The sequence below is a fragment of the Lemur catta genome, chromosome 2, assembly GCF_020740605.2.
Source record: "Lemur catta isolate mLemCat1 chromosome 2, mLemCat1.pri, whole genome shotgun sequence".
Taxonomy (NCBI): Eukaryota; Metazoa; Chordata; class Mammalia; order Primates; family Lemuridae; genus Lemur; species Lemur catta.
The window spans coordinates 2,344,215-2,360,449 of NC_059129.1; the positions used below are offsets into that span (position 1 = coordinate 2,344,215).

The 16,235-nt window shown below is 59.1% G+C and overlaps 1 protein-coding gene across 1 annotated transcript; it reads left to right on the plus strand.

Annotated features, from left to right (window-relative positions):
* The first annotated feature begins 1,588 nt into the window (after positions 1 to 1,588).
* Positions 1,589 to 13,219, plus strand: MMP25 (matrix metallopeptidase 25). The gene is made up of 10 exons (XM_045542383.1): positions 1,589 to 2,112; positions 2,509 to 2,641; positions 4,393 to 4,528; positions 4,622 to 4,914; positions 9,511 to 9,687; positions 9,787 to 9,871; positions 10,032 to 10,114; positions 10,389 to 10,541; positions 10,614 to 10,871; positions 11,004 to 13,219. The coding sequence occupies exons 1-10, from the start codon at positions 1,999 to 2,001 to the stop codon at positions 11,273 to 11,275; spliced, it is 1,704 nt and encodes a 567-aa protein (XP_045398339.1). The 5' UTR covers positions 1,589 to 1,998; the 3' UTR covers positions 11,276 to 13,219.
* Positions 13,220 to 16,235: the final 3,016 nt, after the last annotated feature.

The window sequence follows — 16,235 nt, forward strand, 5'->3', positions numbered from 1 at the left end:
TTTCCAAAACACCCTATAAATGGAATTGTACATACAGTAGTATGCAGTCTTTGTGCCTGGCTTCTTTGACCTAACATACTGCTTCTGAGATTCATCCATGTTGCAATGTGTCGGTGGAATCAATAGGTTTGAAAATTTTCACACTAAAGAAAAGTTAGCCAGCTGTAGTGAGTGGCACGCACCTGCAGTCCCAGCTACTTTCAGAGGCTGAGGCAGGAGGATCGCTGGAGCCCAGGAGTGCAAGGCTGCAGTGAGCTGTGATTCAGTCACTGCACTCCAGCCTGGGTGACAGAGTGAGATCTTGTTTCTAAAAAAAAAAAAAAAAAAAGGTGATTATGTTATTAATAAAATGAGGCTGCTGGGGTGGGCTCTTCCGAGGAAGGGTATCCTCATAAGGAGAGGAAGAGACACCAGGGGTGTGTGAGCACAGACGGACGACCACGTGAGGAGACAGCCAGAGGGTGACCTTCAGCAAGCCCAGGACAGAGGCCTCAAGAAAAACCAACCCTGCTGGCACCTTGGTCTTGGACGTCCAGCCCGCAGAACTGCAAGAAAACAAACTCCAGTTTAAACGACCCGGTCTGGGTGTTTTGTCCAGGCAGCCTCGGCAGGCTGAGGCAGGATCTGCGTTTCAGTTGCGTCGCCAGCTCGCTCGTCGGCTCACTATTTATTTTGTCTAAAATCTAAGCGGGTCGCCCTCGCTGCTCCCCTCCCAGCGGCTCCCGGACTGAGCGGTGTAACTCACACGCACCCGGCCCTCGCCAGGAAGGCCCCTCCCGGGTTCCTCCGGATCCTTCTCCGCCGCCGGCCTCGCAGCCAGGTGCTCCCGGTGCGGGAGGGGCGGCTCTGCAGGTCCCCAAGTCTCTACTTCCCGTTCTCCTCCCTCCTGCTCCTCCGTCCCCAGCTCCTGGCACTGGGCAGGCAGGGCTCCAGCCTCTGCGTGGAGCTTATCGGATTTAAATGTCCCTAGCACCTGGGGAGAGGGGGCGCGGTCCGGACCAGCCCCTGCGTCTGAGATCTAGAGGTGCCGAGAGCACAGGGTACAGGGACACACCCACGAGCAGCCCGCGTGGGCTCGGGCATGAATATCCGGACTTCGCGCAGCCGCGGCGGCGCGCACAGGGGGCTCCGGCCTGGACACGCGGGAGACCGGCCGGGACCCCGCGGAGGGGGGGAGCTTACTTCCCAGCCTCCTGCTGCCCGGAAATCCCCGCGACCTCCGACAGCTCGCAGCAGGGGGTCCCCGGGAAGGCGGCGGCGGGGGGGGAGGGGGCCGGAGGAGGGGGAGGGGGAGGCCCGGGCCGTCCCTCCCAGGGGCAGCGCAGCTCTGAGAAAGCAGAAGCGAGTCCTGCTGCGGGGAGTCCCACCAGAGCCGCGATCTGGGAAGAGAAACTTGCGCACCGTGGCGTGGGAGGAGACACTGGGGCGGCTGCCCCCCACCCGGGCGTCCTGCGGGTCGCAGGCGCTTTGAAGCTCTGGGAGGAGGGTCCTTGGGTCCCGGCGAGCGGCGGGGGCCACCGCAGGGCCCGCCCCTTCTCGCTGGGGTCAGAAGATTGGGCCATTTCCCCCGCCGCGCCCTCACCGCTTACAGAGGTGCGCCCGCCCCGCCCCACCCGGCCCTCAGCTAGCGCCCGGGGAAGAGGAGCTGCCCTCGCAGCGTCCCAGCGGGGACAGGACCAGGCCCGGGACCTCGAGAGGCCGCCTCAGCGGAGCCGGAGTCCCGACCTCCACCCTCTTCTCAGCCCTCCTGGGACCGCCAGCCTTACGCGACCCAGGGAGCGACCTCAGACCGGCCCTCCGCTGACTCTGCTGCGTGCCCCCCGACACTCTATCGTACCTTCTGGGACCCCGGACCTCCGACACACCCCAGTCCTGCCCCCCTCCTACCCCGCGCCAGGTCCCCCTGACTCTCTCTGGGCGGGGACGTCCTCCTGGTCCCCGGCGCGGCTGGGTCAGGTCCCTTTGGAGCTGCGCCGGCTGACCCGGCTGGAGCGCGCCATGCGGCTGCAGGTGCTGCGGCCCCGGCTCCCGCTCCTGGCGCTGCTGCTGCCGCTGCTGCCGCCACCCGCGCGCGCCCCGAAGCCCGCGGCGCAGGACGTGAGCCTGGGCGTGGTGAGCGCGGAGTCCGCGGGCTCCTGGGATCCGCAGGGAGGCTGGGAGAGGGAAGCTAGGGGCCGGGACTCCTGGCGCAGGAGGAGGCAGGGAGCCGGATTCAAAAGTCCAAAATGACTCAGGATGGAATCTGGGGACCCCGAATCTTGGATCCGTCAGGAGGTTTCAGGCCTGGATTTGGAGATCTGGAAAGGAGCCAGGGCCAGACTCCTGGGTCCATACAAAGACTGGCAAACCCAGGGCTGGGAGGGCACCCTGGGAGGGGCTCGCTGGCATCAGGGCTGGGAGCCCTGGGCTCCAGGTGCCTGGGAGGAGCGTGTCTCTAGGGTGGCGGTGGGCGGGGAGAGCCCATCCTTTTTACCCTGCCTGCTTCACCTGTCCGCTCTGACGGCCTAGGACTGGCTGACCCGCTATGGCTACCTGCCGCCACCCCACCCAGCCCAGGCCCAGCTGCAGAGCCCTGCGAAGCTGAGGGATGCCATCAAGGTCATGCAGAGGTTTGCGGGGCTGCCAGAGACAGGCCTCATGGGTAGGTGGCCCCCACCACTCCCCAGTCCTGCCTCTGCGCGGCTCCCCGTTCGCGCAGACTAACCCTCAGCGAGTTCCTGGGACCTGGGAGTCCAGGGAGTGTGATGTCAGGTTCCCACCCGGGAGGTTCTCAGGCGTTCATCTTTCATAAACATTTTAGGAAGAATCCCTGACATGCCGGGCCACCCCAGGCTCCGCTGGTACAGTGGTGAACAAAGTAGATATGGTCCCTGCTGTCATGGAGCTAACGTTTACAGATTAAGAATATGTATATGCAGGATTATTTCAGATAGTGGTGAGTGTTTTGAAGAAAATAAAGTGCTAATGATATTGAGGGGCTATTCTGCTCAGGGAGGGCCCCTCTGAAAGATGTCATATGAGCAGAGACCACAAAGAGGAGGAGCCAGCCATGGGAAGATGTGGGAGAAGAGCGTCCCAGGCAAACACAAAGGCCCTGTGGCACGCAAAAGTCTGTGAGCCTGGAGCGAAAGGAAGGCTGAAGAGCTTTGGCAAGAGCCTCATCTAGGGGCCAGGAAGCTGTTTGGGTTTGATACTAAGGATGATCCAAAACCTTAGAAGTGTTCTAAGGAGGGAAGCAACTTGGTCTGATTTGCATGCAGTTTTGTTGTTGTTTCAGACAGAGTCTTGCTCTGTCACCCTGAGTAGAGTGCGGTGGTGTCAGCCTAGCTCACAGCAGCCTCGAACTCCTGGGCTCAAGCAATCCTCCTACCTCAGCCTCCCGAGTAGCTGAGACTACAGGTGCCACCACACCCAGCTAATTTTTCTATTTTTAGTAGAGATGGGGTCTCACTCTTGCTCAGGCTGGTCTCGAACTCCTGACCTCAAAGGATCCTCCTGCCTCGGCCTCCCAGATCGAGGATCACAGGCGTGAGCCACCGTCCAGCCTCATTTGCAGTTTTAAGCTTCTGGTTGCTGATGGAGGAGGAAGGGTAGGAGCTCCGAGACCAGGAAGGAGGCGGTTGTAGTCCAGGCGAGGAATGTTGGTGCCTGGAGTAGGGGTGGTAGATGTGGCCAGAAGCAGTTGAATTTGGGGTGTATATTTTGGAAGTAGTTGAAAGATCCTGGATTGCTACAAAGGCAGGCAGCACATTTTTTGTGTCTTGTCCACCCCAGAATAGTGCCTGGCATCTCTATATCTCAGTTACTATTTGTCACCTCGACAAATGAGGTGTGGTTTGACCTTAATTTGAAGATGAAGAGGCTGCTGGGAATGGAGCTGACCTGGGGAAGGAGACTCCAGGTAGCTCTGACCCAAGAGGGGGTGGTTTGCCACAGGAGACAGATCCAGGTGGCCTGGAGACTTTGGACTTAGGATGCGCTGAGGACTTGGGAGCACTACTGCGGGTGTGAGCAGCTCGAAGGGGGTTCCAGCCTCAAAGACAGGGGTCCTCCCTACACCCCAGGGCTCCTTTCTCCAGAGGCCTCCCACAAGGGGCCAGGGAAACAGGACAGAAGGTCCCAACCCAAGCCCCTGAGCAGCACCTGGAGGCAGCCAGTCCTCCCAGGGCCAGGTGGAGAGGGCAAGGCCACTGAGAAGGGAGCAGTAACAGCTCGGTGTGGGCTGGCTTCCAGAGCAGCCTGCCTGGGTTCAAATCCAGAGGGTGGGGCCTTCTTGCGCAAATTTCTTAAGCTTTCCAAGCCTCAGTTTCTCCATGGAGAAAGTTAGCTGGTGCCACGGTTAAGTCCGGCTGTCCTACTGCTGACACCCCCCCCCCCAACTGTCTCCTGCAGACCCAGGGACAATAGCCACCATGCATAAGCCCCGCTGCTCCCTGCCAGACGTGCTGGGGGTGGCGGGGCTGGTCAGGCGGCGGCGCCGGTACGCCCTGAGCGGCAGCGTGTGGAAGAAGCGCGCGCTGACGTGGAGGTAGGGCCGTGCCCACCCCGCCTCGCGTCCCGGCTTGCCTGCGGGGCCCCCGCCGCGCCTGGCCACCCTCACTCACCCTTCCTCTCTCCCCAGGGTTCGTTCCTTCCCCCGGAGCTCCGCGCTGAGCCGGGAGACCGTGCGGGCCCTCATGAACTACGCCCTGGCCGCCTGGGGCGTGGAGTCGGGCCTCACGTTCCGCGAGGTGGATTCTCCCCGGGACCCGGAGCCCGACATCCTCATCGACTTCGCCCGGGCCTACCACCAGGACAGCTACCCCTTCGACGGGATGGGGGGCACCCTGGCCCATGCCTTCTTCCCCGGGGAGCACCCCATCTCCGGGGACACTCACTTCGATGATGAGGAGACCTGGACTTTTGGGTCAAAAGGTAAAATCTCCCCTCTTTCCTCAGGTCAGCCTGTCCTCAAGAATTATGTCTAAATTACACCCACTGATGAGGCTGCAGCAGGTGGGGGTCTCCAGAGAAACAGAACCAGTGGGTGTGTGTGCGTGCGCGTGTGTGAATGCGTGTGTGCATGTGTGTGTGCGCGCGCACGCGTGTGAGTAAAGAGATTTCTTTTAAGGAATTGGCTCATGGGGAGTGTGGGAGCTGCCAGGCTGGAAGAGAGGCAGGATTTCTGTTACAGTCTTGAAGCCGAGTTCTTTCCTCTCCAGGAAACCTCAGTTTTTGCTCTTAAGGCCTTGAGCTGACGGATGTGGCCCTCACGTCGTGGTGGGTGATCTGCTTTACTCAAGTCAACCGATCATAGGCATTGACCACATATAAAATACCCGCACAGCAACAGCTAGAGTGGCGTTTGGCCAAACAACTGGGCACCATAGCCAGGCACCAGAGCCAGGCCAAACTGCCACGTAAAATTAGCCATCACAGAGGCCTATCAGCTGCCCAGCTCTAGGCTGGGGCTGAGGACTTACAGAGAAAAACAAGTCTCTGTTCAGCAGCTGAGTCAGAAGAGTGACCGGCAGTTACTACACACATGGTGACACAGCTACACAGAATCACAGCAGAGGAAGTCCTCGAGCCTATGGGTGCTCAGGGGAGAAGTTGGCCCAAAGCTCTTGGGCGAGGGGAGACTTCCTGGAAGGGGTGATCCATTCACATCTCTGTACATTGCGCAGGACAGACAGACAAGGTTCTGCTCTCCCGGGTGCATGGGGTGGGTGATACAGTAGGGAAGTGAGGCTGGCAGAGTCTGAGGCAGTCAGGGGTAGGAGGACCCAATGAGGGAAGACACAGCCAGGGACCTCTGAGGCTGGAAGGGAAAATAGGGCATCAGGCTGGGTGTAATGGCTCAAGTCTGTAATCCTAGCATCCTGGGAGGCCAAACCAGGAGGATCACTTGAGGCCAGGAGTTTGAGACCAGCCTGAGCAAGAGCGAGACCCCATTTCTACTAAAAATAGAAAAATAGGCCGGGCATGGTGGTGTGTACCTGTAATCCCAGCTACTCTGGAGGCTGAGGCAGGAGGATGGCTTGAGCCCTGAAGTTTTAGGCTGCAGTGAGCTATGACACACCACTGCACTCTAGCCTGGGCAATAGAGCAAGACTCTGTCTCCAAAAAAAAAAAAAAAAAAAAAAACCATCAGTAGGGAGGTTGCAGAGGATGGAAGGTCCCATATCACAGAGGGTCTTGGAAAGCTTGTGGAAGACTTTGCACCAGGGGGTTCTGAAGGCATTGGGAGCCATTGAAGGGTCTTGCATTCCAGAATATCACTGGCTGCAGTGGGGGGTCAGGATAGAGGCAGGAAGGTGGGAGGTTCTTGTGGGGTTCAGGTAAGAGATGGTGCAGTAAGAGGTGGTTGATCCTGGAGGAGGAGGCAGTGGACAGATAGCAGGAAAGGTCAGTTAGGAAGGACAAAGATTAGGATCTGGCTGGGCCCTTGGGACAAGGGAGAGGAGGAGGGTGGGATGACATCCAGGTCCAGCTCAGGCCCCAAGGACAGCCACTGTTAATGGTGTGGGAGGTGTGTGGGAGGAGCAGGCTGGCAGCAGGCAGGTGAGTGCAGGTTTGGATGGTGTTTGCACACAGGTTGGGGTAGGCAGTTGAGGACGCTGCTCTGGAACTTGGACTCCTCTGTCCTAGATCAGGTTCCACAGATGTGGAGCTCCAGATGGAAATTCTTTTTTTTTTTTTTTTTTTTTTGAGACAGAGTCTAGCTCTGTTGTCCAGGCTAGAGTGCCGTGGCATCAGCCTAACTCACAGCAACCTCAGACTCCTGGGCTCAAGCGATCTTCCTGCCTCAGTCTCCTGAGTAGCTGGGACTACAGGCATGCACCACCATGCCCGGCTAACTTTATATATGTATGTTTTTAGTTGTCCATATAATTTCTTTCTGTTTTTAGTAGAGACAGGGTCTCACTCTTGCTCAGGCTGGTCTCGAACTCCTGAGCTCAAACGATCCACCCACCTTGGCCTCCCAGAGTGCTAGGATTACAGGCTTGAGCCACCACACCAAGCCCAGATGGAAATTCTTGTGGGCTTCCAAGAAGAACTCAAGTCAGGGTGCCTCCACTTGCAATGTACAAGTTACTTAACCTCATTGTACTCAGTTTCATCATCTGAGGAAGGGAGATAAACAGTACCCGCTGGCAGTGTGGGTTTGTGGGTGAAATGAGCGATGCACCTGCAGCTCCCAGCATGGGGCCTGGCCTGGAGCTGTGCTCTGGGCATTGCCAGCTGCCGTCAGAGCTGGGCCTAGGCAGGTCTGAGAGTCAGCGGTCTGTGGGGCTTGGGAAGGTTCCTGGGAGGAAAGCCAGACTGGGAAGGTCAGGTTCAGAGCCATGGAGAGCACCATGGGGTAGCACTAAGGGGCAGGCAGCAGGGGAAGGGGAATCACTGGAGATAGAGACAGAACAGCGAAAGTGATCAAGAACAAGAGTGAAGAAGGAAGTAGTCGGTAGTGACCAGAGCAGCAAATGAGGCCAGGGAGCTACATGGCCTGTGTTTGCTCATCCAGGGGCAGAGTGACCTTCTTAGTGCCTGCAGGCTCAGTGGGCAGGGGAGGAATCCAGACCGAAGCGGGGTTAGGCCTAAGAGGAGCAGAGGAAGTGGAGACTGAGTTTAGACCACTCACCTAACAACTTGGCTGGGAAGGGAGAGCAGTGTGGCGGGGCGTGCAAGGAGTGTCCTAGGATGAGGGAGGCTGAGCACAGGGGACGCTGGAGGAGCCAATAGCAAGAAATGGGTGGGGGATGGGTGGGTGGACAGATGCATGCAGGGATCCGTGGCTGGATGGGTGGGACAGTGTCCTTGTCCTGGAGGAGGTGATTGAGGCAGGGTCCTTGAGGCAGGGTAGGGGACAGGAGGTGAGCACAGGGGAGATGAAGCTATCTGTCTTGGGTGTACCGGAAGTGACACGTTACATCGATGATCCGCCTTGATGAAATGGGAAACACATTTGTCAGCATTTGTGACTTGAGAGCTGGGGGCTGGGGCTGGGTGAAGCTTGAGGGGCTGTGGGCCAAGCATGGAGACTGAGGGGGAGCACCAGAGCAAGTGGAGGAGGAGATGCCAGGGCCCCTGCAGACTGCCCTCCAGGAATCTCCTGGGGCTGGGCCTGCGTGGTGGCTGGGGTTGTGCAATTTCCTCCAGTTGCATGGCGTGAGAAGGGGGCAGGAAGGGGTGCATGGCCCGGAAGCCCAGTGCAGCTGAAGAGAGGCAAGGCAGGGAAGGGAGGTGAGAGATGAAAGAGATAACCCTGATTTAGACACCAAACTTCCTCCAATTTCTCAGAAAAAAGGACTCAGAGCAACAGGAAAACTCACTGTTGACATGGAGATTCGTCAGGACATATGCAATTTGATGGGGACCATCTAAGTCACTGCTGAAAGGCAGGACGGCATAGCCAGGGTACTTGGCCACCTGCCTTGATCTCTCTGTGTGTGCCTCAGTATCCTCCTCTGTAAAATGGGGGTAGGAAATAGAGGTTTGGTGAGAAGTAAATGAGGCCAAGTGATTGCTACTCTTCTTAGGACTTGCTCGAAAGTTCCATTCTTAGGCTCCATCTAGTGGCCTGCAGGGGCTTAGGGTGATGTGCTTCTCAGTTCACCAGGTCATTTCCTATAAACCTGCTCTACCTGCTAACCCCTGCTAGAGATTTCCACGAGGCAGATGACATCTGGGGAAATCTGTGCCTCCTGGTGGGGTTGCCCCGCTGTGTGGCTGTCTCTATCTCTTCCTGCCTCTCACAGGCTGGATCAGGGGCCCCAGCAGGGGCTGGCAGGCGGCTGATCGATGAGGAGCTGGGGTTTGGCCAGGGCTAGAGCGCGAAGAGGCTCAATCCTGGCGCCGGGGCTGGGTCTCAAGGGAAGAGGCTGGGCGCCCCAGCCAGCGGGCTGTGGTCTGAGAGTGCCTGCTGGAGGGAGCACCATGGGCAGCGAGAGGAGCAAGGCTGCAGGGGGGGAGGGGCGAGGACCGGGGGAGGAGAGATGTGGGGGAAGGGATGTGGCTCCTGGAGGGATGGGAATGGAAGGGAAGGGGAGGGGAGGGGCCATAGTGTAGGGATGGGGAGAGGTCTTGGGAGCTGAGGCCTAGGAGACTGGCCTGTGTTCCCAGGAAGGGGGCAGTGGAGGTGGGGGCGGGTTCTCTGACGATAGACTGGAGCTGGGAGAGGGGATGCTGCAAGGGCTGCGGTTTCCTGGCGGGAACTGCACGCGCTCCCTAGGTTCCTGCCCAAGTTTCTGTGCACAGAGTCTTCCCTTCCTGGGGGAGGGCTCCATCGGAGTAAGGTCCTGCCTTCCTCAGGCAGGCCAGTGTCCCGCCCTGCCATGCTGAGTGGGTGAACGGATACAGGGCTGAAGAAATGGCTGGCGTGGGGTCTGGGAAGAGAAGGCCAGGGCCACCTCCAGAGGGTCTCCTGGCTGTTCCTGGTGGCCAGGAGGCCCCACTCCTAGGGACTTCCTGGGCTGCCCCTTTCCTGGCGTGGGGGTGGTCTCAGCTCCAGCCCACTCTCCCCCACTTCAGATGGTGAGGGCACCGACCTGTTTGCTGTGGCTGTCCATGAGTTTGGCCATGCCCTGGGCCTGGGCCACTCCTCAGCACCCAACTCCATTATGAGGCCCTTCTACCAGGGCCCAGTGGGCGACCCTGACAAGTACCGCCTGTCCCAAGATGACCGCGAGGGCCTGCAGCAGCTCTACGGTATGGGGCGTGGGGGTCTGCCCCAAATCAGGGCGTGACTTGCCCTTGGCCTCTGCACAGGGCCTGGGCACCTACACCCATCTGACTCTGTCCCCACAGGGAAGGCGCCCCACACCCCATACGACAGGCCCACAAGGAAACCCCTGGCTCCTCCTCCCCAGCCCCCGGCCCTGCCCCCGGACAGGTGAGTCCCCACCACCCACGGGAGCTTGGGTGGCCAGCTGCCTAGCCCGAGTCCTCTGGGGATAGGATGGTAGGAGTCCCTGCCTCATACGACTGTCCCCAAGGGTAGTCAAGGAAATAAGAAGCCCCCACCCCTTTGCTCACCCGTCTTTCCTGCCCAGCCCCTCGGACCCGGTCCCTGATCGATGTGAGGGCAATTTTGACGCCATCGCCAACATCCGCGGGGAAACCTTCTTCTTCAAAGGTGAGCCGCTTCACACTGCCCCTGAGCCCATGCGGTTGGCTTTCACTCACTCAGGGCAACCCACCCAGGCGGTAGCCTTTCCCAGGAAGTGGGACTTTTACTGCTAAAAAAGGGAAAGCTTCGGACAAGCCAGGACGAGTTGGTCACCCTAGGCCCACTGCACCCTTCATTTCCAGAAGGACCCCCCTTGCTGTGGGAGGGCAAGACGCAGCCACACACGGGGTCGCGGGGGAGAAGACCGACCACCTCATGTCGGCCCCTTCTCCCTCCACAGGCCCCTGGTTCTGGCGCGTCCAGCCCTCGGGCCAGCTGGTGTCCCCCCGGCCTGCCCGGCTGCACCGCTTCTGGGAGGGGCTGCCCCCCCAGGTGAGGGCCGTGCAGGCCGCCAACGCCCGGCACGGAGACGGCCGGATCCTGCTCTTCAGCGGTGAGTGGGGGCGGGAGGGCCGGCCGGGCCCGGGAGGGGAGCCACCCTGATCGCGCAGCCTCGTCCCTCCAGGCCCGCAGTTCTGGGTGTTCCAAGACCGGCAGCTGGAGGGCGGGGCGCGGCCGCTCACGGAGCTGGGGCTGCCCCCGGGAGAGGAGGTGGATGCCGTGTTCTCGTGGCCGCTGAACGGGAAGACCTACCTGATCCGGGGCCAGCAGTACTGGCGGTACGACGAGGCGGCGGCGCGGCCCGACCCGGGCTACCCGCGCGACCTGAGTCTCTGGGAAGGGGCGCCCTCAGCCCCGGACGATGTCACCGTCAGCAACACAGGTGCGGGGAGCGCGGGGAAGAGGCCGGAGGCCCTGGGACCTGCTGGCCCGGGGGCGTGGGGAGAGGGGAGGCGGCAGGCGGCGGCGGGCTTGGGCAGGCCTGGCCAAAACTGAAGTGTCTTCTGTCCCGCAGGTGACACCTACTTCTTCAAGGGCGTTCACTACTGGCGCTTTCCCAAAGGCAGCGTCAAGACCGAACCGGACTCCCCCCAGCCCATGGGGCCCAAGTGGCTGGACTGTCCCGCCCCCAGCTCCGGCCCTCGGGCACCCCGTCCGCCCAAAGCGACCCCCAGGTCCGGACCTTGCGACTGTCAGTGCGAGATCAATCAGGCCGCTGGGCGGAGGACCGCGCCCCGCCTGCTGCTGCTCCTGCCCCTGCTGGCGGGGGGCGTCGCCTCCCGCTGAAGGGGACGTCCCGAGCCTCCTACTCGGAAAGGGGCCAGAGCCCCAGCCGCTGGAGCCCTCTCGCCTGTTCCCAGGGCCCCGGGCTCGAGCGGACGGCGCGGGGCGGACTGGCGGGGACGACTCCGCGGGGAGGACGTGGTCCCGGCGCCGCCTCCGGAGCCCGCCAGGGGGCGCCCGCCTTGCTCCCGGCCCGACGGCCGCCAGGGGGCGCTACGGACCCTGTCTCCCGGGCCCGGGGACAGGGCGGGACGCGGGTGGGGGTGAGGATCGTGGGCTAGAGGCGGGCTGGGCCTTGGACTGGACACATCTGCCGCTCAGTGGGAGGAGGAATCCGGCCCCCGGCCAGCGCTGCCCCCTCAGGATCCTCCTTTTCCCAGAATGGCCTTTCTCGCAGCGCTGTCCGCGCACTCTCCCCAGCCCCCACCACGCCTGGTGACAGCGTTTGGCGTCCGCGTGGGTCGTTAGAGGACAGGCCTGACTGGGAGACGGAGCCCTAGCCCCTCTCCCACCTGCTGCTCCGAGTTTCCCGCGGCTTCTCACCCTGTCATGCTCCCGCAGCGTCCCACTACAGTCACTGCCACATTGGTGGGGCTCCCGGACCCGGACCCAGCCCAGAGACCACCCCTGAGGACCCATACTCCACGTCCAGGGTGTCATCAGCGGGCACACGGACGACCCTCTCTCTCCAGGGTCCGTTGCCCTCGTTTCTGGTCACCCCCACTCCAGGCCACGCAGCCTGGATGCCACCCTGGACCCAGAACTGCCTTCGACTCAATGGGACACCTTCCTCTCCCTAACGAACCTCTCCCTGCCCGCACCCTGGAGTCTTGGCAGCTTCCCCTAAACAGCTTGGCTCCCATCAGCTAAATGCCGGTGGGAAGACAGCGGACCCACCCTTCTCTCAGGCCTGAACGCTGCATCCTTAGCACTCCTGGGTGGCTCCAGTTCTTGGGTGAGGGGTGGGTGGAACCTGGGGCACCTCAGTCACCTCACATTCCCCACAGATTCAGAATCTAAATCGTTGCCCCTGGAACCATGCTTCTAGAATATTCCACATCAGAATCACTGGGAAACTTAAAAATGCAGATTCCATGCTCTCACCCTGAATCCTCACTCTAGGGGCCAGGAATCTGCATTTAATTGGAGGGGGCAGCAGCTGTCTGTCTTGTGGCATTTCTGGGGCTCTGCAGGGTTGTCCCTTCCGGGGACCAATCTCCATATATTTTCTACAGAACCACAGTGATGGTCTTGATTGAGAGGTGGCCACCTCACCATGGGTGGAGTCACTTAGTGGGCCACTTCACAGGTTGCCATCCAACCTCAGTGACCCCACAGTGCTTCTTGGCACCCAGTGACCAGGGGAGGTTGCCCCTGGTTTCTCATGACAACAAGACCAGCATGAGGAGAGATTAGAGAGAAATCCCTTTAATTCTTCTGAGCATTGGTGGACCTGGGGTGAAGTTTGGTGGCAGGAAGTGGACAGATCTGAGTTGCTGTGCTTTGTGGAAGAAGTTGGAATCCAGGGTTGATTGAGGGCAGACTGGGGGGGATACTCATATCTGTTCGGGGAAGTGGTAGAGATTCCCAGAATCACGTACCCTCCCATTTTCTGTCCTCGTATGGCTGGCTCTGGAACTGTCACGGCACTGCGGGGTGTGAGTTTTACGATTTTAATGACGGAAAGGTTACTTTTGTCATAAGCTCCTAGCTTCTGTGCATGCTCCCGGTTGGGTAAAGCCCCTAACCTCAAGTCCTTGTTGTTGTGGTTTCTTTTCTCTGTTTTGATTGATCCTGACCCTTGGCTCTTGACTACACCCCCCATCACCTGCCCTGCCACCCGCATACCCCCACCCCTCCCCAACACTATGCATTCAATTGTACAGTTTAATGAGTGAATTGCATTGCTTGTGAATTATATCACAATAAAGCTATAAAAACACGGTACAATTGGGAACAGAACACAACATACCTTCAGATGGTGCCTTTGTAAGACGGTCATGGAGGGGTCAAGTGTTGGGTGGGGTCTGGGGACTGCCTTCCTTCTCCCTCCTGCTCTGGAATTTAGATGTCGAGCTGGCATCTGGACTTCCTGTGTGCGGAAAGCAGGTTTCAGACAATTGAATGGACTCCCAAGTGGCAGAAAGGTGACAGCTGGTGTCTGGTTAACCCAAGTGAAATTTTCACCAAGGAAGTGTGATTTATGGGTTCTGTCTCTCTGGGTCCCCTTCAGGGGTGTTATGGGCTGCACTCTGTCCTTCCCAAATTCCCATGTTGAAGTCCTAACTCTCAGTACCTCAGAATGTGCCTTTATATGGAGACAGGGTCTTACAGAGTTCATCAATTTACAATGACATCATCAGGGTGAACCCTAATCCAATATGACTGGTGTCCTTATAAAAAGGAGAAACTTTGGCTGGGCATGGTGGCTCATGCCTGTAATCCTAGCACTCTGGGAGGCTGAGGCAGGAGGAGTGCTTGAAGTCAGGAGTTCAAGACCAGCCTGGGCCGGGCGCGGTGGCTCACGCCTGTAATCCTAGCTCTGGGAGGCCGAGACGGGTGGATCGCTCGAGGTCAGGAGTTCGAGACCAGCCTGAGCAAGAGTGAGACCCCGTCTCTACTAAAAATAGAAAGAAATTATCTGGCCAACTAAAAATATATATACAAAAAAATTAGCCGGGCATGGTGGCTCATGCCTGTAGTCCCAGCTACTCGGGAGGCTGAGGCAGTAGGATCGCTTAAGCCCAGGAGTCTGAGGTTGCTGTGAGCTAGGCTGATGCCACGGCACTCACTCTAGCCCGGGCAACAAAGTGACACTCTGTCTCAAAAAAAAAAAAAAAAAAAAAAAAAAAAGACCAGCCTGAGTAAGAGTGAGACCTCATCTCTACTAAAAATAGAAAAAATTAGCTGGATGTGGTGGTGCATCGCTGTAGTCCCAGCTACTCGGGAGGCTGAGGCAGGAGGATGGCTTGAGCCCAGGAGTTTGAGGTTGCTGTGAGCTAGGCTGACGCCATAGCACTCTAGCCCGGGCAACAGAGTGAGACTCTGTCTCAAAAAAAACAAAACAAAACAAAAAACAAAAAAAAAAAAAAAAAAAAACTGGCCGCTTAAATGGAATCCAGTGCCTGCCTGGAGCCTTCTCTGACAGGCAGGCCCAGGTCGGGGTGTGGGGCAGGCAGGAGACAGGGGGCCCCACAGTGACAGGCAGAGTTTGTGGGTCAGATGGACCCAGGCTGGGCTTCCAGCTTTGGATGAGCAAGAACGAGCTGCCTGACCTCTCTTATGTACAACGGGACCTTGGTCACCACACAGTCAGTCCCAGGCCCCGAGGATTTCTGCTGGGTCGGTGCATTGCTGGCCACAGCAGGTGCTCCATGGATACCCGCTTCTGGGGCAGCAGGGACTTGCGGTGTGAGGGGGCTTTGGCCCCATGTTTTTCATCTCATGATGCCCCCTTTCTGGCCTCAGCACTCCAGCTGGGCTGAGGCACAGCAGAGGGAACTCAGGAGCAGCCCCACTTGCCAGGGTTGAAGGCAGTGGAGGGAGGAGGCCCGAGGCCTCACCCCTGCCTGCACCTGCAGACATTGGGCACACTCAGGAGCAAGGCTTGGGGGAGAGGCAGCACCTCTCACCATTTCTGAGGCCACATTCACTCTTCTCCCACTTCCGGCCTCAGGCTGATGCCCACAGACCGAAGGAGGAAACACCAGTGTCTGGGGAGGGGCTGCTGGGGCGTGTTGAAGGATGTGGGGAGGGGCTCGGGGGCCAGGAGGCCTCACAGACCAAGGGCTTTTGGGCGGGCATTTGGGCGGTCAGTATGCCACTCCTTTCTCTGACCTCTTTGGACCATTGGAATGAGTTCAGAACAACCATTGCACGGGGCCAGCAGGGGAAATGGCTGGATAGTGACCCTGACCTTAGCCTTTGGTGGCCCTGACAATCCTGAGGGGCCCTTCTTGCTTCCAGCCCCTCCCCTAGTCGGCCTCCCAGGGCTGTAGGGAGGCGAGGGGGAAGCGTCCTGCTCAGCTCTCCCGGCCCTGCCCCCTTCCTGAGGAAGAAGGCGGCCCAATCTGGGAGCTTTGTTCTGCAAAGCCCCAGAGGGTCCCCATTCTTTCTTCCTTCCCATTCTGGAGATCCCTCTGACATCCCTTTGAGACGGGAAGACATCTCCGGCCTGAGCCCCCGGCTCTGAGGGGCTGCCTACTGCCAGGTCCTGACCCAGCCTTTCCTTGCCCATGGCTGTGTGCTCCGATCTCCTCCCCACCACGTTCAAGTCCACCCTTTCCCTGCATTTCTTGAGTGACGCCGCACCCCCCCTGCAGCCCCCTCCATCAAATCTCCACTCACCCTCCCCCTTATGTCCCCCGCTTGCCTTCTTCTTACCTAGACAACCTTCCCACTGTGCTGAGGTCACCAGGGGCTCTTACAGACCCACTGCCCTCTTGAGGCCACTGTCACTGTGAGCCTGGATAACTGCAGTGGCCTCCTGGCTGGTGTTCCTGGCCTTGCCTCTTCTAGCCATTTCCAACCAGTAGCCAAAGACTTAATGACTTTATTTTTAAAAATGAAATGTCTCCCTGCCTAAAAAACCTCTCTAGGTCTTCCCACTGTGAATGACCCCTTGCCCTGGCCTGTCTGGCCCATGTCACCAGGCCCACACAGATCTGCCAAGCTCCTGCCTTTCTAGGGCCTTTGCACATGCTGTCTCCTCTGCCTTGGCCACCCTCCCCCGTCCCTCCTAGGCTACCCCTCCCTTGTATTTCAGGCCTCGTTCCCCTCAGTAACCCAGCAGTCCCTGGCACGCAGCAGACGCTCAATACACGCCTTCAATGCTGTGGGCACTCCAAACTGCTCATCCTCAATCTCTAGTAGCTGGGGAATCCTCTCTCCTGGAAATATGAGATGAATTTGTTGTGACATCTGGTGACTCTCTGCACCCAAAGCTTCCTCCCACCCTCCAAAG